Source organism: Rhea americana, unplaced genomic scaffold, assembly GCF_003343005.1.
Source record: "Rhea americana isolate MKP2758 unplaced genomic scaffold, rheAme1 scaffold_274, whole genome shotgun sequence".
Lineage (NCBI taxonomy): Eukaryota > Metazoa > Chordata > Aves > Rheiformes > Rheidae > Rhea > Rhea americana.
Genome location: NW_028186395.1, coordinates 628,790 through 654,105, shown reverse-complemented (window position 1 = coordinate 654,105; position 25,316 = coordinate 628,790). Strand labels below are relative to the sequence as shown.

At 45.4% G+C, this 25,316-nt stretch overlaps 2 protein-coding genes across 2 annotated transcripts in view; both read left to right on the top strand.

Annotated features, from left to right (window-relative positions):
• Positions 1–8,017, top strand: part of TSPOAP1 (TSPO associated protein 1) — a 56,626-nt gene extending 48,609 nt beyond the window's left edge. Inside the window, exon 26 of the mRNA XM_085308391.1 lies at positions 6,695–8,017. Coding sequence (XP_085164517.1) covers positions 6,695–6,910 — 216 coding nt within the window. The 3' untranslated portion in view covers positions 6,911–8,017. The remainder of the gene's footprint in view (positions 1–6,694) is intronic.
• A 9,751-nt stretch (positions 8,018–17,768) lies between these two features.
• Positions 17,769–25,316, top strand: part of MPO (myeloperoxidase) — a 22,109-nt gene continuing 14,561 nt past the window's right edge. The window contains exons 1-5 of the mRNA XM_085308403.1: positions 17,769–17,847; positions 18,490–18,567; positions 20,321–20,414; positions 21,777–21,952; positions 23,417–23,540. Coding sequence (XP_085164529.1) covers positions 18,492–18,567; positions 20,321–20,414; positions 21,777–21,952; positions 23,417–23,540 — 470 coding nt within the window. The 5' untranslated portion in view covers positions 17,769–17,847; positions 18,490–18,491. The remainder of the gene's footprint in view (positions 17,848–18,489; positions 18,568–20,320; positions 20,415–21,776; positions 21,953–23,416; positions 23,541–25,316) is intronic.

Genomic DNA, 25,316 nt, shown 5'->3' with positions numbered 1-25,316 from the left:
GGGCATTCATCAGCTAGTTGGAGTGTGCAAAACATCAGCAAAAGCAACAGATGCATGGCAGCCTCTAGAGAAATATTATTTGAATCTTTAGAAAGACAGCAAGATAAGTACTCTTCCATCAAATTTACTAGCCCCAGCCTGAGACCAAAAAGATCAGGGAGCATGTGTATTCACCATGATATCATAACAGAGCTTTGGGCTATATTAAGGCTAGCTCTAATCTTAACAGAAGCTTCTCCAGCATGATCATGAGTGATTTTTAAATCACTTATAACTTCTTGGACTTAAAGTTTCCACTCAGTTTGTTTTTCCTGTTTCCCTTCCCCCTCCTATTATGTCAAAGACTTGTGAATAAGGACAGTTCACTTTCCAAATTGAACTGAGAAAGGGTGGATCATTTGAATTACTTATGAGTACATCTTAAAATACTTGAAACCAAAAAAGATGAAGAGATTTAACTTTCAAACTGGCAACATTTTGAGATTAAGCTAAGCAAAGAAAAATGCAGCCCAAAGAGGACTATCCAAGAAGTTATGATCACAACCTAGGGCACTGAAACACTCATGTTCACTAATTTAAAGCAGTTGTTTTGATGCTGTGGCTATGGAATGGATATTTTTGCATTGGTAATATGCAATTTCTCTCAAAGACTGATTGTAAAGCATCTTTAGAAAGTATTCAATTCTAATTAATTTCATGTATTTATTTCTGCCTATATTGTGCACCCATGGCGGTTATTTTCTTCAGAGAATGAGGAGGAGAAGAGTCCAGTGATAGATATGAATGATACGTAGAGAGAGAGAGAGAGAGAGCAACCATGTAAGTTTGTGTGAGAAGATCTCTTCAATCTCCCATCTAGCCTAGCACATTAAAAGGTCCTGCACCTGTAGTTCACTCATTTTCTTGTTTGTAGCTTGACAGCCTGGCTTGGGGCTCTGCTAGCAAGTCCAGCCTCAAGTCATGTGATGGCAGACCTTTACCTGCCAAATTGGGTCTCTGTTAAAGAGAAGCTGTGATCAGTTCAGCACATGAAGTGCAACTGTTCAGAACAATTATCTGGTGGTTTTGGGGACTGTGAATGGGAGTGTAGGAGTTCTGGATATTTAGGTTTAGAGAAGACCTGCTTTGTAATTCAGCCTATCCGTTGCACCATTGTGCAAGCACATGAGCAACCAAAGCTTCCTTTAGCCTTTGCAGAATCCTGCTCAGGCTGACTACACTGTATATTCAGACTGTATTTTTCTCTTCTTGATTTTACTTCTTCCAAAGTATAGTCCAGAACAACTCCTGCCCACCAACAACTGAAGAAAATAGTAACAGCTGGTCCCTAAAACTGACCCTGTGTGGATAATTGTTCTGTCTGACAGCACTTAAAATAATAGTCTCATGGGTGAGGGGTGAGACCCCTGCTTTTTAGGGGAAGGGGTGGGAGATCTGTGTTTTTCTTAGCTTCAAGCATTCTGTTTTTATAAAACTGTGCAAATAATTATATCTGAGAGAGCATTGAGACCCCTCCCCACAAAAAAACCTAATATGACTCTTCTGTTTGTGGACCATAATAGCTTTTACTAAGATCTTACCATAGCATTTTTTTTCCTTTTTTTTTCCTTAGGGAAGAAACCCTGGTTTTAATATCATTTTTCTCTTACCAGTTGAATCTATGAACTGTTCTTATTGCTTTTCTGTCATACAGTAATTTCTGAGAATATCTGTACATGTTTATGTGTGAGGGTGCCTGTGCATGTGGAAATCTGCCTAGGCATTTTGTACCACAGCTTGGAATCAGAAGGACTTGCCACCACAAAGACAGGAAACTACTAGCCGTTTCTTTTTGACTGTTTGATATTTGATAACGATGTTAGTACTGTGGTATCCTTATTACAGTAAATAATTGCAACATTTGTGAGTTAGCCTAAGTACCTGCATCTCATTTTCCATGCAGTTTTTAGGCCTAGCCCTTGAGGAGAAATTCTGTTGGGCCGCTTCAGACTTGCTCTGAAATTGCCCCACCTTTGCCAGAGAGATGGTTTTCAGTGGTGCATGGGCACAGAGCCTCGGCCACCCTGGCCATGCAGGGGGCTTCACACCCCTCTTACATCCTTTGAGGGTGCTGTGAAAATGACCCAATGCCCAAAGTTACTGCAGTGGGAGTTCACTGGGGAGATTTCTCACTGCGGGTTGGTGGGAGCCTTTCTGATGTTAGCTTAATGTTTCTGTGCATTTTATCCAAAGAATTTGCAAAATGCATAAATAGCACCTGGACCAGCACCAGGGTTTCTTACCTTTTGCAAAGCAGCTAACCCAGTTGGCTACTAAGTTAGCCCATGTCTGGCTTACTCTGCCGCCATAAATCTTGCRTTACTGGCAGAATATGGCTCATTAACAGATATTTCTGGATTTCTCAGAGTTGTCTAGCACTTGTGCCATCAACACCAAGTATTATGTCTTGCATGTGCATGCTACAAGGAGATGTTGAGATGGCTGGAGATATTGTGGCTCAGCTGGAGGATTGGACCTTGCATACAGAGTGGTGCACTCACAAAAGCCAAGTTGTACTGTCAGCATGTCCCTAGCAGATGGGGCCTTTCAACAAAGACAAGAGTATTGCATACCTGGAGAATGTAGAAGTCCTCTGAATGAGTGGGAACAAAATTGCCAAGTGGAAATAGAGGACAGGGTCAGGAAAAATCACAGAATCACAGAATCTGTAAGGTTGGAAGGGACCTCTGGAGGTCATCTAGTCCAACCCCYCTACTCTAGCAGGGTCACCTACAGCATGTTAGACAGGGTTGCATCCAGGCAGGCTTTGAATATCTCCAGAGAAGGAGACTCCACAACCTCTCTGGGCAACCTCTTCCAGTGCTCTGTCACTCCTACCATGAAGAAATTCCTCCTCACATTCAGGTGGAACCTCCTGTGGTTCAGTTTTTGCCCATTGCCTCCTGTCCTGTCACATGGGACAACTGTAAAGAGTTTGTCCCCGTCCCCTTGACACCCTCCCTTCAGGTACTTATACACATTGATAAGATCCCCCCTCAGTCTTCTCTTCTGCAGGCTAAACAGGCCCAGCTCTCACAGCTGTTCCTCAGAGGGCAGGTGCTCCAATCATTTGATCATCTTTGTAGCCCTACGCTGAATCTCTCTCCAGTAGCTCCATGTCTCTCTTGCACTGAGGAGCCCAGAACTGGACACAGTACTTGAGATGAGGCCTCCCCAGGGCTGAGTAGAGGGGCAGGATCACCTCCCTCAACCTGCTGGCAACACTCTTCCTCATGCAGCCCCAGGATACCATTGGCCTTCCTGGCCAGGAGGGCACCTTGCTGGCTCATAGTCAACTTGTCATCCACCAGCACTCCCAGGTCCTTCTCTGCAGAGCTGCTCTCCAGAAGGTCAGCCCCCAGCTTGTGCTGGTGCCTAGGGTTATTTCTCCCTAGGTGCAGGACTCTGCACTTGCCCTTGTTGAACCTCCTGAGGTTCCTCTCTGCCCAGCTCTCCAGCCTGTCCAGGTCTCTCTGAATGGCAGCACAGCCCTCAGCTGTATCAGCCACTCCTCCCAGCTTGGTATCATCAGCAAACTTGTTGAGGAGGCACTCTGTCCTTTCATCCAGGTCATTGATGAAGAAGTTGAACAGGATGGGACCCAGTACTGAGCCCTGGGGGGCGCCACTAGCCACAGGCCTCCAACTAGACTCTGTGCCACTGGTGACAACCCTCTGAGCTCTGTCATTCAGCCAGTTCTCAATGCACCTCCCTGTCCACTCGTCTAACCCACACTTCCTKAGCTTATCTTGGAAGATGTTATTATGGGAGACAATGTCAAAAGCCTTGCTGAAGTCAAGAGACACAATGTCMRCTGCTCTCCCCTCATCTACCCAGCCAGTCATTCCATCATAGAAGGCTATCAGATTGGTTAAGCAGGATTTCCCCTTGGTGAATCCATGCTGACTACTCCTGATCACCTTCTTTTCCTCCAGATGCCTGGAGATGACATCCAGAATGAGCTGTTCCATCCCTTTTCCAGGGATGGAGGTGAGGCTGACCAGCCTGTAGTTGCCTGAGTCCTCCTTCTTGCCCTTCTGCAAGACTGGAGTGACATTGGCTTTCTTCCAGTCCTCTCCTGTTCTCCATCACCTTTTAAAGACGATGGAGAGCAGCCTGGCAACAACACCTGCCAGCTCCCTCAGTACCCGTGGGTGCGTACCATCAGGGCCCATGGATTTGTGGATGTCTAGCCTACCCAGAAGATCTCTAATCCTATCTTCTTCAACTGAAGGAAAGTCTTCTTTTCTCAAGACTTTCTACCTCACATCCAGGCTCTGGGATTCTTGAGGGCTGCCCTGAGAACTGAAGACTGAAGCAAAGAAGGCATTCAGTAACTCTGCCTTCTCTGTATCCCCTGTCACCAGGGCCCTCGCCCCATTCAGTAGTGGACCCACATTTTCCCCAGTCTTCCTCTTGCTGCTGATGTATTTGAAGAAGCCCTTCTTGTTGTCCTTAACATCTCTTGCCAGAATTAATTCCAAATGACCCTTGGCTTTCTTTGTCGCATCTCTACGTAATCTGACAGCATTCTTATAATCCTCTCAAGTGCCCTGTTCCCTCTTCCACATTCTGTGTACTTTTTCCTTCTGTTGGAGTTTTGCCAGGAGCTCCTTGCTCATCCATGCAGGTCTCCTGCCACCTTGGCTGGATTTTTTTCTCCTTGGGATGCACTGCTCTTGAGCTTGGAGGAAGTGATGCTTGAATAATAGTCAGCTCTCCTGGACTCCCCTTCCTTCTAGGGCCTTAACCCATGAGATTCAGCCAAGTAGGTCTCTGAAGAGGCCAAATCAGCCACCATACTGGTCACTGTAAAGGAGAGAGGTGCCTGGGTAGTCCAATGCCTTAGTTCAGGCAAGAAAGAGTCTGGTAATACTGTCAGTTGTGTCAGTTTAAAGTGATTGCTGCAAGACATTTGTTGACCCTCAGCTATCTATAGTTGGGAGGAGAGAGATATCCACACAAAAACAGAGTTTTTTTCAAAGTCCTTTACTTTGATCTGCTCAGGATTAATTTCATACATATTGCAGGTACTGTGGCTTTGAACTCTGGCTTTCTAGAGAAGAGGTTTCTGCTTATCTTGTAACAGAAATACTTTCTTCCTACAAAAGAATGAAGTGACTGGAATACAGTAGGCATAACTTCAGCCTTCGAGGTGAAGAGATATCATAGCTGCTTTTTGTGCTTCTCACACAAGGAATGGGGTGCCGAATCAGCAGTGGGGTAATAGAGCAGTGCTGCATTTGCTTTTAACCTCAGGAAGTTTTAAATATATGAACACACCTAGAATCAAGTATGACAGAGTTATGGCGATGGCAATAGTGTCATGTCTGCGCATCAGCTTAATTCCCAGGAGCAGCATGCAGCTAGGACCAAAGCATGTCCATTCTTGCCAGTGAACTACAAGTAGCTGCTGCTGTGACTCTAGGCACAGTTCCTCTGCAGGGCTAATGTCTTTGCTCTTTAATAATGCTTGCTCTTTTGGCAGTGAATCATGCGGCCTGTATCACTCTTCCCTGACAAAGCCATTGGCTGCTTGAAGACCTCTTAAGGAGCATGCACTTGTCTCTTAGTGGCAACCAAGCACAGAGTCAGTGAGGGCTATGATTGATGTTTCAATTTGCTAAGGCAGAACCCTCTTCCTTGGCACAGCTCCAGCCTCTGTCATGTTGTGTTTTGGAGAATAACAAGATAGGATATACGGCAGGGAGCTGGGAAGATTATTCCTCTGTCAGGCACGTTGAGATGGTTTGTAAAAGCTGTGTGGAAGAAAATGCAGCAGGACAAGGGTTCTTCTAGGCTCTAGCAACCCAGAAAATCTCCCCTGGCAAGCTTTGCAACTTCTTGGGAAAGCACTTGCTCTCAAACACCGAATGGTCGCTGTCTGTACACCTAAACACAGTGAGAGCAGCTCTCAGGAAGAAGGCTGCTGCTGGGAACTGACTTGTTGCTAGCATGTGAGGAAGATGCTAAGCCAAGGACCAAAGCGTTTTCTGACTTCCAAAAGCCCCTTCCAGAAAGAGTAGTGTACAGTGGGTCATTTGGAACTGTGGATCTCAGGTAATATTCTAGAATGTTTGGATAACTTAGGTGTAAGAGTAAGTTTCCTTCTTTGAACCTGTGAAGGTCTTGCCTAGCCCTTGCTCTTATTACCTCGGTTTCTTCCTAATGGCTTTCCTTCTGTCCTAGTATGTACTGGGAGTCCGCTGATCTCTCCCTGGCTCCTGGTAGCCAGCAGGCAGAGCTGGATGTTTCCAGAGTAGTCTACTGGGCCCATGTGATAATCCTGTTGATATCTTTACCTCCTGGCTTTTAGGAGGTACTCAGACTGTAGTTTCCTCAGCTGTGAAGTATTGTGTTTTAACACGTCCTCAATGGGAGTTTTTCTGCTGTACTGTTCTTAGCCCAAAGTGTGGAAGAAATTTTGGAATGTCTGAGCTCAGGTAAGGTCTGGATGGGGGTGGGGATGGGTGTTAAATCCTTTGCAAGCTTTCTGGCTGAATCTGCAGCTACACAGAGTAGCTGAGCCTTGCAGGGCAAGGCGCAGATCAATGGGGAGAAGGCAAGATTCTGTGGTTGAGGTTTATGTTGGCGTAACGTCCTTATTTGGCTCTAAAGTATGCTTCTTTCTTTTGTTGTCTCTTTTCGTGCATAGTTAAATCCAGATGGGTCTGCTGACCAGAGAGACTTCTCACCAACTCCTCCTGCTGTACCACCCTCCTGCTTTCTCATGGGCGAGCAGTGTCCAGAGCAGGCATCGCTGGCAGTTCTCAAATGCAGTGATTTACCTGATCAGAGTAAAAAGAAGAGAGGCTTCTTCTTCAAAGGAAAAAAACTCTTTAAAAAACTTGGGTCCAATAAGAAGAATTAACAAAGAATTTTTTTCTGTGTGTACGTTGTCCACACAGGCACTGGAAATTCAGGAGAAGTCCTCTGCAATAGGCTTATTAGAGTATTTTCGTAGGGAAAAAGTATACATTGAACAGAGAAAACCCTTCAGTGGGTTTGCAAGCCACGGTCTCTGCCGAAAGCCCACCCAGCACAGGCAGTGGCTCTGGACACAGTATCATGGCACTGGGGTGTATGAGGCCTCAGCTCTAGGATACAGCTACCTCTACAGTAGTGTGTCCTGCTCCATGCAGCCCTCAATGCACCAGTTCTCTGTAAATATTTTAATTTAAAAATTATATTCTGTCTGTAACTGTAGCTAAATGGCTTTTCCCAGCAAAGCCCCAGYCCCTTAGGAAGAGCTCCCTTGTACTATACACCCTGGTATCACTGGTCTAAAGGAGATTGTCTTGACTCCTTCGCTTCCTTCAAAGAACATTTGCACTCTTCTGTTCCCATGAATCCCCTTGGCCGTTTCTGGGCTGATGAGTGAGTTATTTGTACTGTAAACCTGTAAATATGCAGCTGTGCCTAGGAGCGTCCCACACTGCCTCAGTCATATTTCAGCACAAGGGTTCTCATGGAGGAAGGAGTGATACCCTGAATGGGGCCAATACTTCTACATATAACATGGGCTGCTATAAGCTGCTGTTGGTTTGTTCACCTTGACCACATGCTGGCTGGGGACTCCGCCTTATTTATTTATTTATTTATTTATTTATCTATTTATTTATTTATTTATGTCCGCCTCTTTCATGGTTTTGTTTGGCTGTTTTAATGGACTGCTCCTGAGTTGGAGCATTTGGAAAGCAGAGCTGGGGATGAAGAGTTTGCAGCTATTTTCATATGATATGATGTGTTTCTTGAGTTAAGACACATCCCTTTATAAGCCACGGAGAGTTTTGTACTACATGGTTTCTATCCTTTTCAGTGTTTCTTTCTTTGCATGTTTCAATAGGGTATTTGTTTTAAGAAAGACAGTTATGTGAGGTATGTGAATGATGCCAGCACAATGTCCACAGTGTTGATTATATAGTATGTTTTTATTTAATATCAAATTTTATTATAATAAAATCTATTTTCACAAAAATACATTTTTCCTTAAAAAACAAGATTCACTGGTGGTTATTCTCTATGTGGGATGATATCAATCAGCAGTGTCTTGAGGATGATCCCCAGCACCTTACACAGGATTTCACCTTGCCCACAATCATCCTGATAGCAGCCCTCTCTGGGAGTAAAAACCTTTTACCTCTCCAGTCTCAGAGACGTAATTCTGGAAGAGGCCAGGGTGCAGTTATACAGCATTACAGTGTCCCTATGTGCAGTTATGTGGTGTCTGGACCTCAGCCGTACATGCACGTAGCACTGTATTGTGCTGTCTGGCTGCCCTCATGCAGCATTAGTCCCTAATTCTGGGCTCTGGGCTCCTTCACTGTGGCGCCAGTGAGCCCTGGAGGGGATCTGCACAGCCATGGTTCTGTTCTCACCTGCGTGTAGGTGTTCCTGTTGGAGCACATCTGGTTTCTCCCTGGATATGCTATGAAAGGCATGGAGCTGAGGTAACTGCCCAGACATCAGTGTATTCTGCAGGGGACCCTAGCTCCTGGGTTTGCATATGGGCAGGGAGGGTTGCCAGGCTGGAGAACTGCCGGGAGCACCCAGAGGGCACAGATGCACTCATGTTTCCCTGTTGTGTTGCAGTAGCAGGACAGTGAAGGCAATATCAGGTGAGTTGGTTAAATCCAGAAAACAGTGTTTCATTCTCTTTTAATTTTGTTCTAAGAGCAGAGCAAGAGTTAAGAGAAGCATAATGGTGGGTTTTCTCAAGACGCCACTCTTTCTTTTGAGTTTTAGATGCTTTGGGTTTTTTTCCATTTTTGGATCAGAATTTTTGACCCCCAAAAAGGAGGAGGGAGAAAAACGTTAGAGGCCAAATGAGAGGGTGCCAGCGCACTGTGCCATTGTGATACCAGGAGATGAAGGTCCTCAGCAAGGTCATGTTGGCTGGAGAACAGAGGATTGAAGTAGGAAAAAAAATAAAAAGTCCCACGCATTGGCCCCTTGTCTAAACAGTATCTCATGGGATATGCTTTGGAAAAGCTGTGCCTGTCTAGTGCTATTATTATATATAGTCTATAATCTAGGGTTATAGACTTCAACTCTATTCTCCTGGAAGTTGCTCTCAAAAAAGTGCAAGATTCTGTGCAGCTTTGTTCTCTGCTTAGGCTGGCACAGTTCATTTTTTAAAATAAATTTCTGTAGTATACTTTGGGTAAAAACATGAAAAATAAGGAAACCTGAAAAGTTCTGAGGTTGTGCCATGGATCTTGAGTCTTACGACTTACTGAGTCATGATGCTTCATAGCTCCATCTGTGGAAATATGGACACTTGAAATGGAGACTGCAGTGTTAGATGAGGCTCTGTGAAGGCCCCATCTAATGTGTAAAGTAATATGTAAATGTTGGATCAGTTGCATAAAGTTTTGTACATCTATCCTCTAGGAATCCAGCTGAGGGGTCAAAAGTGACTGGAGATTTCTGGAGATTTTGCAAAAGGATTTTCCTGATTGGGAGCAGGAGGRACCTGGTTGGGAAGCTGCCACTCGTTAGAAGTAAAAAATTCAGGAGGATCTTGATATGACAGTGCACAACTGTCTCCTGTAATGCACAATAGCCAGGGCAAGTACAGCTTGAAAAGTTTCAGTGATAAAGTTGCTCTAGCTTCAAATGCTGAAAGTATTTTTCTAAACTTCTGAAACAGGCTTAAGTGAGGAAAGTCATTGGTAAGCCAGTCTTGAGGCTGGCTGGATGTCTCCCGCATCTCTGCATGCATGTGAGACCCCTCTCTCCTCTACATTGGGTGTTTTCTTTCCCTAACTGTAGGATGTGAGACTTGCACTATGTACAGAGCTAGAAATGCTTTCCATGCATTGTAATCACTGTAATTTATCTTCCGCCTGCCCTGCCTTGGAGGAAGCTGGTTGCAGTTTTAACTGAATTTACCAGCTATAATTTCCTAAGCAAGTTGTTGAAGGTCTTTTGAAAGAAACTGTCTGTTGTTGCACTTATTAATTTTTTCTTTGCAAGAGCACTTACAGAAATTTTCTACTTGCTTTTTCCTAATGCCAGACAGAAAAAGAAATTTTCATGAAAATATGATATAGTACATTCGCTGAATGAGAATGGTTTGCACAGAGATGTAATATATTGAGATGGCAGACAGAAGCACTAAACTGATACTGAGAAACGTGCAGGTGGGTAGGAGGTATAGATAGAAAAAAGCAAGCTAACATAAACAAAAAACTGCCATGGCTGCAGAGAGGCAGTCTGAACATTTGTGCAATGTTTCAAGGGAAGATGGACTAAAGAGCAAAACCTTTATGAAGAACAGCGAAGACTGTGACATGCTAGGGTCTGCCCAGAGCCAGAGGCTGKCTGTGTGTGTGGGCAGGATGGCTCGCTTGAGCCTGCTGCTCCCTTCCTCCCTCCATTCAGCTGTGCCTGTGCTACTAGCAGGTGCACATTGTTGCTCTGCTCCCCAAAAATATGCTGGACTCCCTTTCTGTCTTGATGTGGGCAGATTTTACTGTGGTAGACACAAACTCCTGTCATTTAGCAGAGTCCACATCAATTCAGTTGGTTCTCCAACACCAGGCCAGCTTCATAGAAAAGCTGAGAAGTCTTCTTGAAAAATGTTTAAGACTTCCAGGTTTTGATAGCTAAAAGCAATAGACTGCAACCCTCCTTCCTCTCCCTAAAGTAAGGTAAAATGTCAATATAATCTAGATGTTCTGCTTCTGCATTTTTTGAATTGTTTGCTATGATCAAGCTATTGATGACACCCCTGGTGACTTCCAAAGCTCCAGATAGATATTTTTGGTTTCCTTCTCTGCCAAACTGTACCTTTTCTGTCATACTTCATCATGGATTTTTCTTTGGATATAAATGCAAGTGCAGCCAATGGTCAACTGGGGAGTAGATGTCCTCTACGGACCTGGGAGTTATTCCTGTCTCTGAATTCATGCAGAGTCAGGGAATAGCTGTCGTGCTTGGGTTTGTTTCTCCCATCTAATGTGGGTGGCTATGTTTCCATTCTCAGGCCTTTGATGAGCAGTTATTGAATGTGCGTTCTCTTCAGAAGCCTGATGCCTCTGGGATGTTCATGGTTTTTGAAAGACATTACCAGTGACAACTCTGAGTTTGTTCATTACCAGACACGGTGGACCAGGCCCAGGACTCTTCTTTCCTTCTCCAGTATCCATCAGATTAGGACCTCCTGATTCACAGATATCCTCTACAAATTAAAGTGCTGAAGGAGGTGGGAATGAGGACAAGGCCTGTAGACAGACTTGTCCATATTCTCATAAATATAAGTTTCCTCAGTGTCTTCTTAATCCTATACTGGGATAAAAGATCAACGTGTGGTTGGCTATAATTCTCAAGGTGGACTGGAGTACCTGAGCTCTGACAAGTTTCTGAGTTCACAAAACTTATTGCAGAAGAACAAGACTTGAGCTCTTTACAGAGCACAAGCAATGTATGAGTTAATTTTTGGTATCGCTGTATATCTCTTAATATAAGCTCTAAAAACTGAACTGAAAAGTCTAGAAATACATAGCCCGCATAACCAGTTGCTTTCCTAGACATGTGCTTCTCCAGCATGAAGACAGACTAGTGATCCCATCATTSAGTGGGACAGACAAGTACGATCAGAGCTATTTACTGCTGTTACTCTAGTGCTGTGTACAGTGGGAGAAACTGTGGGTCTGCAGCTAGTGGTATCCAGAAGATTCCAGGATAGGGCCAGAAGGACTTTTACAATGAAGCTTAGATTCACCGGTGGCCTGGAGCAGGATAATGATAAAGATAGAAGATTTTCATGTGGCTGATGCCATGAGCAAGATGCAGTCATTATAGAGCGAAGGAAGTCAGAGCTATAGATAAAACCCTCAATCCTGATGGATGAAAGTAAGTCAGAACTCACCCTGGGAGAGACCAGCTGAGGAAAGCTTGACCTGGACTAGGGAATCACTGCCATGGTCCCAGAGAATGAGGGAAGTGGCATGTGGTTTTGAGTAGGATAAAGGAGTGCAGAGGGATTGGAATTAGATCATCTATCACAACAAGCCACTTATTATGGAGTCTTGAGTCCAGAGCTGTGTATTGTCCAGAGCTAGCACATCACATCTTCCTGGGTGTGTGCTGTAACAGACAAGTCAAACACAGCCCTTAGCTCTCACTCTGGAGGACTTGTTCAGAGCATGACTGAAGAGATCAGCCACTTTACCTCCTTATGTAGAGCATTTACAGAGTGTGATGGGAATGTGGTTCAAATCCTTCTTGTACCGTCCTAACCTGTCCCCCCAGCATAATCTTCACTTTATTCTTCTGCCTATGTTATGGTTGCCCATTGACACTGTTTTCTCTTGGATAAAGTAGGTTTCCAAACACAGTGTAGACTTCAGGGACCCGCTTCTAAGTGCGTTCCTCAGTCTCTGCACTACATTTTTCATGGCTGGACCCTGTTAATGGGCAATTACTCTCCCCTTCCTTACAGATGTCTATGGACAGGATGCCCTGTGTGCTGCAGCCCTTGGAGATCTATAGCGTGGCTGTGGGGAGCCTGAATACTGGGCTTCACCCATGAAATTGGAGGAGCTCTGAGCTGGAGACTGCTGGGGATCCCTTGCTTTTTGCTGGCATCCATGAGCACAAGCAGACCCAGAGGCAGAGGGATCTTCATGGTGGGCTTCTGGGGGATGGGGAAGTCACACCTGGTTTTGGCCTCATCTTAATCACTGGTTTAATGTGGGAGCACAGAGCTACTGGCCAGGCTATGTGCTTGGTTATTCTGGGGCTTCTGGCTTCTCCTATTCCAAGCATGTCTCTTAAAAAAAAATGCATTAGATGTATGAAGCTTTTCCCAAAGATCAGAAGTGGTCTTATTAAGTGTCAGTGCTACTGTCTCTGCTGCACTGCTAAGGAAGTAATTGTCTCTGTGAAAGTCTTAATTGAAAACAAGTTTTTGTATCTGCCATACTTTCTTCCTGATGGCTGGGAAGAGAGGTGCTATTTTCCAGCAGTTTTCTCATGAAAATATGATTTGCTTTGTAAAAAGGCATCTATTTTGTCAAGAAGCCATTTCCTGATAGAAAACTTAGCCTGGCAGTTTGGAGRAGCTGAACAGCTCAAAAGAAGCACCATAAGGGCAGCCAAATCTTTTCCTGCTCACCACAACAAGGAGCTTCACTATTTGAGCTCAATAATTTACTCTTAAGTACAGCTGGAGAAGGCCCTTGCTCCCTTGAGCTACACCTGAAGGTAGAGCATCCTGATCAAGCCGTGGATCTGATCCTGATTATTCAAGTCAGGGGTTGAGCTACAGACTCCAGACGGACCTCCCAACCAAAATTGTTCATGGAACTGCCCTGTTGGCACAGTTGAAGCCCAACTGTGATGACTGAAGCCAGGCTCAACCAGGATGGGTCTTCTCTGTCCCAGCAGCATGAGAAGTTCAGTGCCACTGAGTCTTCCCCATGAGTAGTCCAAACACAACCACCACTATAGTATTTCTTACCAGGTATACTCGGGGTTTCTTAGTGTTGCTGAGACACCAAATGCTTAGATCTGACCGTCCCAGCATCCTGCTGGCTCTACCCAGACTAAGCCCGAAAGATTCCTTGTAGCAGAGCACTAGGGAAATGTCTTTGCTCTGAAGCAGCATTGCTTGATCTGATGCACTGTTGCTTCTTTATCCTAGAGGAGCACTCTGTGGTCTCTCCTTTGCTGTTAGACGTGGTAGCAGGAAGGGCTCAGCACATGCATTGATGTTCAGCAGAAGGTTCAGTTGGATCACAGAATCACAGAATGATTGAGGTTGGAAGGGACGTTTAAAGATCATCTAGTCCACCCCCTGCTCAACTCCTCCCATTCAGGTCCCTCTGAATGGCAGCACAGCACTGTGGTGTATCAGCCACTCCTCCCAGTTTTGTACCATCACCAAACTTGCTGAGGAGGTACTCTGTCCCTTCATCCAGGTTGCTGATGAAGAGGCTGAACAATTTCAGACCCAATGTTGACCCCTGCGGTACACTGCTAGTTACAGGCCTTCAACTAGACTTTGCACCACAGGTCACAACCTTCTGAACTCTGCCATTCAGCCAGCTTTCAATCCACCTCACTGTCAGCTCATTCAGCCCATTCTTCCTCAGCCTGTCTATGAGGATGTGGGAGAGTGTCAAAAGCCCTCCCGAAATCAAACTAAATAACATCCACTGCTCTCCTCTTGCCTACTCAGCCAGTCATCCCAGCATAGAAAGCCATCAGGTTTGTTAAGCATGATTTCCCCTTTGTGATTCCATGCTGATTACTCCTGGTCACCTTCTTTTCCTTCATGTGCTTTGAGATGACATCCAGGAGGAGCTGTTCCATTGCCTTTGCAGGGATGGAGGTGAGGCTGACTGGCCTGTAGTTTCCTGGGTTTTTCTTCTTGCTCTTCTTGAAGGTGAGAGTGACATTTGCTTTCTTCCAGTGTTCAGGCACCTCCCCTGATCCCCATGTCCTTTCAAAGATGATTAAGAGTGACCTTGCAATGACATCAGCCTGCTCCCTCCGCCCTTGTGGGTGCATCCCATCAGGGTGTATGGACTTGTTTATGCCCAGTTTTCCTAAGTGATCCCTAATCTGATCCTCCTCGACCAAAGGAAAGTGTTCCTTTCTCCAGACTTTGTCTCTGCTCTCCAGGGTCTGAGATTCCTCCAAGTCAGTCTTATCAGCAAAGACTGAGATGAAGAAGACAGAGAAGGTATCTCTGTCTTTTCTGTATCCTTTGTCACCAGTGCCCCTGCCTCATTAAGCTGTGTGCTCACATTTTCCCGTAGTCTTCCTTTTGCTACTGATATACTTATGGAAACCTTTTCTTGTTGTCCTTGACATTCCTGGCCAGATTAAACTCCAGATGGGCCTTGGCCTTCCTAGCCCTGTTGCTGCATGATCAGACAACATCGCTATATTCCTCTCAGATTACCTCTCCCTGCTTGCACCTTTTGTACACTTTCTTCTTACGTTTGAGTTTTGCTTGTTCATCTATGCAGATCTCCTACTCCCATTGCTTGACTTCTTGCTCATTGGGATGCATCAGTCTTGAACTTGGAGAAGACGATCCTTGAATATCAACCATTTTTCTTTGATTCCCCTTCCCTCTAGAATCTTATCYCACGGGATTCTTACAACAGGTCCCTGAAGAAGTCAAAGGTGGCTCTCCTGAAGTCCAGGATTGTGATCCTGCTCCTTGCCATGTTCCTTCCTCACAGGATCCTGAACTCCATGAGATACAGGGCTTTTCCCATATGCTGTCATCTGGGAGTGAGTTTGAGGAGCTATCTTCGTGGAAAATGAAGAGACAAAGCAACTCCCAAAACCTACTACTTTCATGTTTCCTGCAGCGGTTTTGAGGGCAATTAAGTAAGTTCCTAATTGTGAAATGGAGTTATCAGCACAGATATGCACTAACCGTCTCATTAGCACTTTAAAAATCCTTATCCTCTTCTAGCTGCTTAACTGCATGATACAGCAGAGGAAGTACACAGATAATGGCTTCAAAAATCTGCCAGCTCTGCCCTTTTGCACAAGAACAGTACTGCGCTTGCTGTTGTGCAAGCAGGTGGTGGTGGCTCAAAGAGTGGAATTCTGCTTCAGTCTTCAAATAAGTTGAGCTCACAGGATCACAGAAAGGTGCAGGTTGCAGGCACCTCTTTAGTCTCTGGTGCAAACCCTGCCCAGACCAAGGCTAACTCCAAGGCCAGGTGAGGCTGCCCAAGGCCTTGCACATGTGAGTGTTGAGAATCTCCAAGGACAGAGATCCTACTGCTTCCCTGAGTCCTGTTCCAGGGCTCAACCACTGTCACAGATGTTTTCCTTATGTCTAACAGGAATTTCCTTGCAGCACCTTGTGCTCATTGCCTTTCATCCTTTCACTGTGCGCCTCCAAAAAGGCTCTATCCCTTTTGAAGCCAATAGTTAGATCCCTTAACCCCTTTCTTCTCCAGTCTGAATAAATCCAGCTTGCTCAGCCTCTTCTTAAATGTCTACCTGGGTTCACTCTAGTTCATCCACATCTCTCTTGGACTGAAGGGCTGCAAACAGGAAACATACTCCAGAGGCAGCCTCACCCATGACTCATTACAGATTTTGTCCCTGTGAGAATATGTAGTTTCTTTAAAATGGTAAAGTACTAACATACACTGTGTTAAAGAGGTATGGCTCCATCTGTAAGTGAGCTTTAGGGACACAGACACCTTCAGTCACTGCCAGAGATCCTGTACAACTAATATAGTTCCTGGAATTCAGCACGCAGGGAACGATTCAACTAACAAGTATTTATGTAACCTACCCCTGGTGAATACCAGTAGAGAATTGAGCACACTCAGCCTACTTGTGCTGCTAACTCAAGAAATGTATATTGCAGAAGGAAAAACACCATTGTACTAAGCAGGAGTCCCAGTTAGAGGTGAGCTGAGGAATTCTCTTGCTTCTCTGGACAACAGCTTATTCAAGTACATCATTTACTTGATTCAGCAATATCCCTTTTCCCTGAGTAATTAAACAGTTGTAACATGGCAAGGATTTAAGTGAGGTAGTGTTGAAAAGCTCTGCCTCTCAAGTAAAGAACAAATGACCTTAACATGAAGAGAGCAGCTGATCCTGGACCTCCTCTGCTCTGGGAAGTGGGCGCTGCCTTGCCCTAGCCTCTGCCTTGCCCTCGCCTCGCCCACTCACAGGAGGGGGAGTTCCCACAGCAAGCTGTGGGTCAGCCTGCGGCACATAAAGGTACAGGCACATAGGGGTTGTGATGAGGACAGCAGAAGATTGCAGGTGAGAGTGTGGCCCATTTCATGCTTGCTTTTGCTTTTATGGAGCATTTGCTTCTGTACTCTGAGTGGAGGGAGCCAGGACTCTGTTTGGAGCATCTGGGGGAGGTCTGTGCTTCCCATTGCTTGTGTGATGGCCTCCTCCACCTTGGCATAGGGCTAACAGAGCTGCGCTCTGCCCTAGCAGTAAGGCTCAGCTGGAACATAGTGAGGGTCTGGCTGGATTGCCTTGCTGCTATTGCTGAGGACTCCTCCACAGGGAGAATCCTGGGTTATCTTTGCCTGCTGCTCCATGGTGGGTGCTAAATGATGCTCTGCTTGCACAGTTCACAGCCAGGGGCACTGTTCCTGATAGAGATTTGCTTTGGAATCACCTTGTTCCACACTGGAGGTGAATGAGTAGGGCCTGAGTTAAGTCAGCTGTAGGCAAAAACAGCCTGATTATCTGCATGTAGAGGACCCCGCAGGCTGCTCCGGCTGAGCCCTGTACACATTCAGCCAAATCACTGGTAGCAGCTCTCCTAAACCCATACATGAGCTCTCACTACATGGATAGGGTAGCTCCCTGGGCTCACTGGTAGATCAGCTGCCTGCCCTGGTGACAGCGTGTCCTTCCCTCAGCTGCCTGCAGGGACATTGCTCCTAACAAAAGCATTCACTGAGTATTTGGATGATGGACTTCTAAGTTGCCATGGAGATCGATGGTCTTCAAGATGAGGCCCGTTAGCATGGGGAGGAGAGCTGGGACCAGGCAGGGTTTCCAGGGTGCACAGGCTGGGAGAAAGCTGTCCAGGATGGCAAGGAGGCTGCAGCGATGATTGCCTGGGAACCTCTGCATTCACTGCTACATTTTGCAAACCCTTGCTGTGTCTCTGCTTGGCACCAGCGCCTACCCTCCCCTTCCTTCCTTGTATCTACTGCTCATATTGGAGCCAGGCAGCAGGACGTGGCAAGGCAGCACAAGAGCAAGGGTGAACACCCGTGAATGGCTCCGCTTTGCCCTTCATTTAGGTGCTACGACATTTGCTGAATCTTGACACTCAGCCAGGTGAGTTCACCGTTTTTGCGTTGCCCCCCACAGTAGATGTTGCCCCAAAGTGGTGCACTCCCAACAGTGTCTGAGGGCTCAGAGACARTGAAGAAATCCCCTGAGATAGGAAGCACCTCGTTTTCTTATTGCCAGCTTCTTCCACCTGCTCTAGAAGATTCAAGTGAATTCTAAAAATACAGCCTTTGAATTATCAAGCTGCCTTGGGCAGGGAATCCTCTCTACGGTTCGGCAAAGATGTAAGGTGAGGTCCTGGGGCCCCATGGCTTGTATCCTGTGGAGAATGTGTAATTGAAAAACTCTTGCCTGATCCTCTGAGCCATGAGTTCATACTGCGGGTTTGAAGCACTGGCGCGGAAAAGGCCAGCTCAGGATGTGATGCTGCTGGATTAATGGGGAGACTCCAGAGTCCCACACTTATTTCACTGGGCATAGGCCTATTCGCCCTTTGCCACCATAATCATCATGTCACTGCAAGGATGCTTGCTCTCAGGGAACATTGTACTGAGAAAAGGACACCTTGGCTAGAGCTGTGGGCTCCCTTAAGACATGCCCTCAGCAGTTCGGAGACTGACATTTTCAATGCATGCTGAAATCCATGGCTTCGTGCTCTTCTTTATTTCTTGCATTTATTTTTTTCAGGGATGAAGGCAGAAATCAGCTTTCTGGGCTTTTTGGTGACCCTCAGCCTGTTCCAAGCATCTGTATTGTCTTCACATGGTACTGAAYTTTTCTCAGGTTTAACAAATCAGAGGCTTTTACGTTCTGAGTAGGAACAAGAATAGAGTTTAGTTTAACAGAACCTGAATTACTCTCTTGTAAACAGCTAAGACTCCAAGAGATATTCGGAATGTAGCTTCATGTACAGTTTGTATCTATCTACTGCACAAGCAATCCTGAATATTTTAGTTTTTTATCAGTTAATTTCCTATCTGATTTCTTAAAATCCCATTAAAGGAGAGCTTAGTTCTCAGAACAGCTCTTGTCCCCTCCCCACAGTACAGCTGTCATCCCAMCCCGCATGCTATATAAAACAGACCATGAGGCCCTCCTTGGTGAGCATGGCTTGACTCTGCCTGGGCTACAATGCTGGTAGCCGGWAGCTTCATTATCACATTCAAGTTATGTTTTTATGGAGGCTGGAATTTGAACTCCTCACTTCTTGGGGGAGCTGATTCTCACTCTCAAAGCATGGAATGAATTAGTGTCTCTTTTTGAAGTGAACTAATTTCAGCTGCCATAGTAATTGAGGAAGCAGAGCTACCATTGACTCTGGTGTTTAGGTATAGAGCACTTGCCTGGCAGTCTTCCAGCCTTGCATTACTCCTCTAAAACCTACAGAAAACTCTGACTGTTAATTTGTCATTTAAAATTCTTATGGAAACCACATGCCTTACCTTTCATTTGTCTCAAATATTGGTTCAGACAATTAGTATTCCCACCATGATTGTCAAAGACGTGAACTCTAAGTTAATCCAGGAAGATATTTAAAGACTCTAGGAAGAATCTGGATATTTTTTCCCATTTGTACTGATTTCTGAATCTTTCTCCTTCCCTAGAAGCTAGAGGAAAATGCTCTCACTTAGAGCAGCAAAACAACGGTTGTCYTCTCCTTTTCTGTAACCCACAGATATTAGATTACTGGGACACAGTCCTTGTGCCTCTCATTCACTTTCAGGAGCTCCCCAATATAGAAGAAAATGCAGTGAGAAGGGCAGGGAGTTGCAGGACATTTGTAGACAGATAGACAGGGGAAAGTAGTGGCAAAATCCTTCTGCTTTGTGGGATAAGGGAGATATATGAGCTACTGCTTTGGCCAGTTGGTGCTAAGGGGAAGCAACCAAACTCAGCATATGTGTATCATCAAATGTAGATACAACCAGTCGAGCAGAAAAGGAGTGAGGATAAAGACAATGGTGAGAAAAAACAGGAGACAAGAGAGCTCACTGCTTTGTTGCTCATCATGGCAGCCAGCAATATCTGGATTTTGCACAGGCCCTCTGCAGGTAGCTATTGCTGAAGTCATAGAAATAAGAATTACTTTGATTTGGGCTGCAAAATATCTTAAAGAAATATCAACTACTCCCTTATAAGGCAGGAGTAGGCAGATCATGCCTGCATCTCTCATGGTGGCTCTGTGAAGCCTCTGCTGATGGAGATACCATTTTCATGCCCAAGAGYGACTCTCACTGACTCCTTTGAGAAATACATATATATATATATACACACATATGTATATGCATACGTGTATATGTATATCTCCTTCAGGTTTCATGAAATTGAGCAGGGTCTGATAAAAAGTGGAGAGAGGGGTGGCAGTTAATTCCAGCACTGCAGTGCTTGTATCTCTGGATGCTGGAGGCACAGAGGGCTGTCAGCATAAGCATCCTCAGCACAGGGAAACTCTCACATCTGAAGTGAGCAGGGTGGAAGACAGTGTTCTCATCTCTGTCCTTTTCTTTCCTTTGATGAGATCTCTTAGAGGAACTGTCAGATGCATCACTCCTGAGCAGTGTTAATGAAGCCAAACAGCTAGTGGATTCAGCCTACAAGCTCACACGTGACAAGTAAGAATCGAGTCCGGGCTTAGCTGCTTGAATATGATGCATTCTCTTGCTGTGAAAGGATTCGACTGTGTCTTGCAGTCCTTCAGTTGCAGAACAGCTGGCTCTTCCTCCTAACTCCCAGTATAGCATGTGAAGATTCTCCATGAATACGGTGGGCTGCAACCCAGCATTTTACCCAGCTGGAATGTCAGAGTGTTATACTTCAGGCTGAAATTAGATAAAGACTTCAAAATGCACTTAGTGCCACTCCCCTGGCATGGGCCTAGGCATGATGATTCTAGATACAGCCCAATAGGACACACATGAGACACCCCACTTTCATAATGCCTTCTCATTCTTATGGGACCTGTCAACGGCCTGGGCTCCTCTGTCATGTTTTGGAGATTCTACAGTCTTTCACTGCTGGTGTTTCATTCTCTCTTTCATATATGACTTCTGGTTTTCCTACCTGTCTTGTGCTGCTCACTCTCGTCTACAAATCCTCTGGTGAGCAACCACATARGGCTTTGCTATTCATATTCATGCAGCTGATATAGTGCCACCTGGTGCCTACTGGCTTCCCCCTACTTTTACATCATGTCACCAGTCTGTGGGGTTATTCTGGGCTGTAACTCTTGCCTTCTTGCTACCTGCTGTCTCTCCCAGCTCAGTATCACTTGGCTCTGTTTCATCCTTTATAGACATCCTGAGAAGGAGTGGAGCTCCTACTGTATTTCAGTTGTTCACCAMCTGTCAAGGGAGTGAACTGCTGTAGGTCATAGTGAGGGCATTTTGTGGGATCTGACAGGAGAGCCCTGCTTTTGCCACTATGATTTGGGGGTGTGCAGCTTCCTCCCAGCTCATGCACATCTTCCATCAGTAGTTGTCTTCTGAAGTCACCTGCTGGCTTAGGGAATCCCTGGTTTGAGAGCCTTTCTGGGCTCAGGGCTTCAACTACTCCAACAACATTAAGACAGTATGACTTGGAGATGTTTGGGACCTTGTGAACCTTTGGATGGAGACAGACATCCACTGGTGTTAGTTGGGGAATAGCTGAGTGAGGTTCGACTGCCTCAAGGACGTAAAGTCCTAAGAGCTCTGAAGTTTGTCTTCTGGAAGGTGGATCGCTGTGATTTAAGGAATTTCCTTCATGTTACCCACCCTGCTTCTCTGCCAAGAGTGGCAGGAACAGCCCTGGTTTCTCCAAGTTTAAGTACAAGATATTAGACCGACCCTGCCTTTTTTGGTAGTTCAGACTAAAGTTCCAGCTGGTGAGTTGGGATGCCTGAGGCTCGTTTGGGTAATCTGCAGGACTCTTGGATTTGCCCTGGTGCAGTCTTGCAGAAGACATTTCTTTTTTCMTTCTCCCTTCCAACCTTGTAGGATAAAGAAGAGTTTGCAGAACAGTGCCTTGACCCCAATACAGCTCCTAGGATATTTCAAACAGCCAGTGGCAGGAACTCGCTCCACAGTTCGGGCTGCAGATTACATGGAAACCGCCCTGACCCTTGTCAAGGAGAAGCTGCAATGGACTGTGAAGGGGGATTTCAATGTCACAGGTATGGATGTCACTTTGCTAGGAGGAGTGCCGTTTCATGAAGATGCAGGGCTTATTCAACAGGCTTTTGTGGGAYCCAGGAGGAAGGAGTAAAAGGGAGGTTATGCTTGGTCACTTCTCAAATYCCTCCCATCTGGCTGCGGAGTGAAGCATCTTGGTGCTGTGCTGAGGAACAGTCTCCTCCACGAGGAGGAGGTCCTGGCCTACCAGCAAAACCTGTTTGCTAAGAGCAGAGGGCAAGTTAGGGGCAGTTAGAAAAACAGTCCAGGAGGAAATGGGGAGGGCTATTGCCATACAATAATGAACTCATGGGGGTCCCTGGCCTTAAGGCCAAACACTGACAGGCCAAGACCTGAAGCCCTGGCATCACTCTATSTAGGGTGCGAGGAGAAAAAGGAGGAAGGGCTGGGATCAGGTTTTCTCTGGGAAGCTTGGCTTCTCTTATAGCACTGCTACCAGAGGGGAAACAGATTTTCCTGCACTTCTTCTAGAGCATGAGTCAGAAATGGCCGCTTCGCAGTTGCTGTGAGGGACTGACAACTCATTTGTCCTCCTCAAGCTTCTTTCTCCCTCTGGGTGTCATATGTTCTCTGTAAGCAGCTGCTGTGGACTAATGTCTATCTGGCATGCACAAGCAAGAGGGCTGTGTAGGGTGGCCATCCATCCAAGAGGTGCGGGCTGAGCATGCCGAACTCCTGCCTCTCCAAAGTCAGAGCTCTGCTTCTTAGTACAGCAACAAGCTCACCTGACCACATGTCTGCAACCTCTCATCAGTGGGCATCTGCCCAAGAGGCAGCAGTTGCTTCTTAAACAACACTGATGAAAATATTGGTGGCAGTAGTGTCTAAGAAACATCCAAAAGACTCAAGATGTAGCGTGCTAGCAGCAATGGTCAAAAAGTCAGCCACTTGTCTCCCATTTCTGGGGGAATCTTCACAGTGGAAATGCAAAGCCAGTGTCCCCTTGTGGTGTCCGGAGGTCTGATGAGTTCTTCTCCAGACAACAGTCCTCTCTCTGAATGTGTGCTGAGCAGCAGTGGTACATGCTGGTGGCTGTTTCCATAGGGAAAGAAACTTTTAACAGATCACTGGGACAACTGTAGCTCTTATCAATTTATGGTGGAAATAAAGGGAAGGGGAGAGGAAAAGAAAAGAATTATTAATGCTGGAAAATAATTCCTCTTTTGCCCATTCTTAACATACAAGGATTGAACACAGCATTGTGGTCTTTGCTGCCATTCCAGATCAAAATGAGAGCTTTGCTGCTCTCTCCTGAGAATATCCTCAGTCCAGACATGTCTGAGTAGGATGACCTTAAAAGACAGTCCCTTGCGTTCTTCCTGCAGAAGATCATACTATGATAGGAAACCAGTTCAGGATTACAAGAGGGGAATGTTTTTCCTGAGCCTGGGAGACAGCCCTACCCAGCAGAACCAGTATGTTCACTTCTTATCSTTATCTCACAGACATGCTCACACCAGCTCAGCTGGGGATGGTTTTCAAGGCAACTGGATGTGACCAGCAAAATAAGAAAATAAACTGTGAAGCTGCTTCCCACTACCGAACGATCACTGGCGAGTGCAACAACAGGTGAGGAGCTGTGGCAAAAGCAGGATGGATAAATGGTTCCTCTATCAGTAGAACAAGACCTATATACTCCAGGGTGWTCCATATAAGATGCCTTCCTTAGGGTTTTACAACCCATTGTATTGTTTCCTAGGTATGTGGAGATTTTAATTCCAGTCTCACTTCAAGGACTTTTGGTGTTGTACATGAACTAGCTCTTTAGCSAAAATGCAAACACATCAGTGTTGGTTACTGACCCTGCCCTGACAGCATCCTAGCTCTGTACTGCAGCATGATCTGGTCTGGCTCCATGCCCTGTACTGTGAACACTGTGCTTAGGAAAAAGTCTGGGCCTGCAGGCTGGGAGACAGCACCTTGACCGTGTCCCTTGGTTAAACAAATGGGGTACAGGACTGTAAGGTGGAATATAAAATGTGATTTCTCTGTATATCCAAAGCTTTCTTTGTGTAATGAAGGGGGAAGCTGTGCTAAACAGTGGGGTGATTACGAAAGGACTGTATATGAGCCCATCCTTTCACAGTCACTGAGGCAGAGCATCTCCTGRGACATGTGGCCATAAAGCACCTCAGGCAGAGGAAGGAGTTTAGACATATTGGTTTGCGTAGAGGATGCTTTAGCTTTCAGATTTCTGTAAAAGAAGAGGGGAGAGAGCTAWCTGCCGCCTTCCCTTTTCAGAAAGCGGTGGCTTCATTTACAAGTGAGAGTCTGGCTTCTGGGGTGGGGRTGGGTCTGTCAGACCTGAGGAAAACCATGAAGCCCTGGTGTGCTGTGTCCCTCCATTGCCTGGGCCTAGGCAGTGCTACATCCATGGGCATTATGGGCAATCAGAGAACACACTGTATATATGTACCTCGAGATGAAAATTTATTAGTCTTACTAAGGCTTTAAAAGTTTAATCAATATATAACAACTACTTTTATTCCAATTTCAACATAGTAACACTCACAATGCAAAACACTCAATTTCTATTAAGAACATTGGTAATTCAGTAAAAGCAATAGGCATAAGTTCCTGCTCCTTTTCTCTGATGGTATAAGGGCCCTTCTTCCTTGGGTAGGATGATTCAGTGAGTTTTCAGAATCCACAGTTCTTATCGGGGAGAAGTGCAATGATGAGGGTTTCTTCCTCCTTGGTCTTGGTTTCCTTTGGGATTGTTTTAATGTGTTTCAATGTCACTTTTGTTATATTCTTTGATGTAATTTGATATACTCTTGCAGTCTTTAGCAGACCTCTACTATTGGTCTACATGGACAAGATACCATATTTATTTAGGTTAATCTTTCTCCATATATTATTTCTTTTAAAAAGAGACAGCAAGGCAAAACTTAAAAAACTAAAATGAGTAAGGTAATAATATAATTACAACAAGCTCAGGATCACAGGGCAAGCAACAGACACTGACTGTTGTCTCTTTTTGCTTCTGCAGCCAACTCAACAGTCATCTGATCATAGAACAAGTTGCAAGCAAAGCAAAAGATTCTCAGATAATTTTTGGATAYAGGTGAAGTTAGGCTCAGCTATTTTCAAGACTAGGCAAGTCCAGGCAAGGCCTAGTAAATACTGAGGCCTAGTGTGTATTAYTATTATTATGATGATGATGCCTGAGGCTTATTGTTGGAAGTTGTCAACACCAAACTGTTTGGACCATAGAGCWTCTACATCTCCCCTGCTATTGTACCTACCTGTGTTATCCCTTTCCAAGGTTTCCATCCTTATTTAGGGATTAGGCACTTACTAGTTAGGTACAGCAGGACTCTGTTTTTTTTTTTTTTTTTTTTT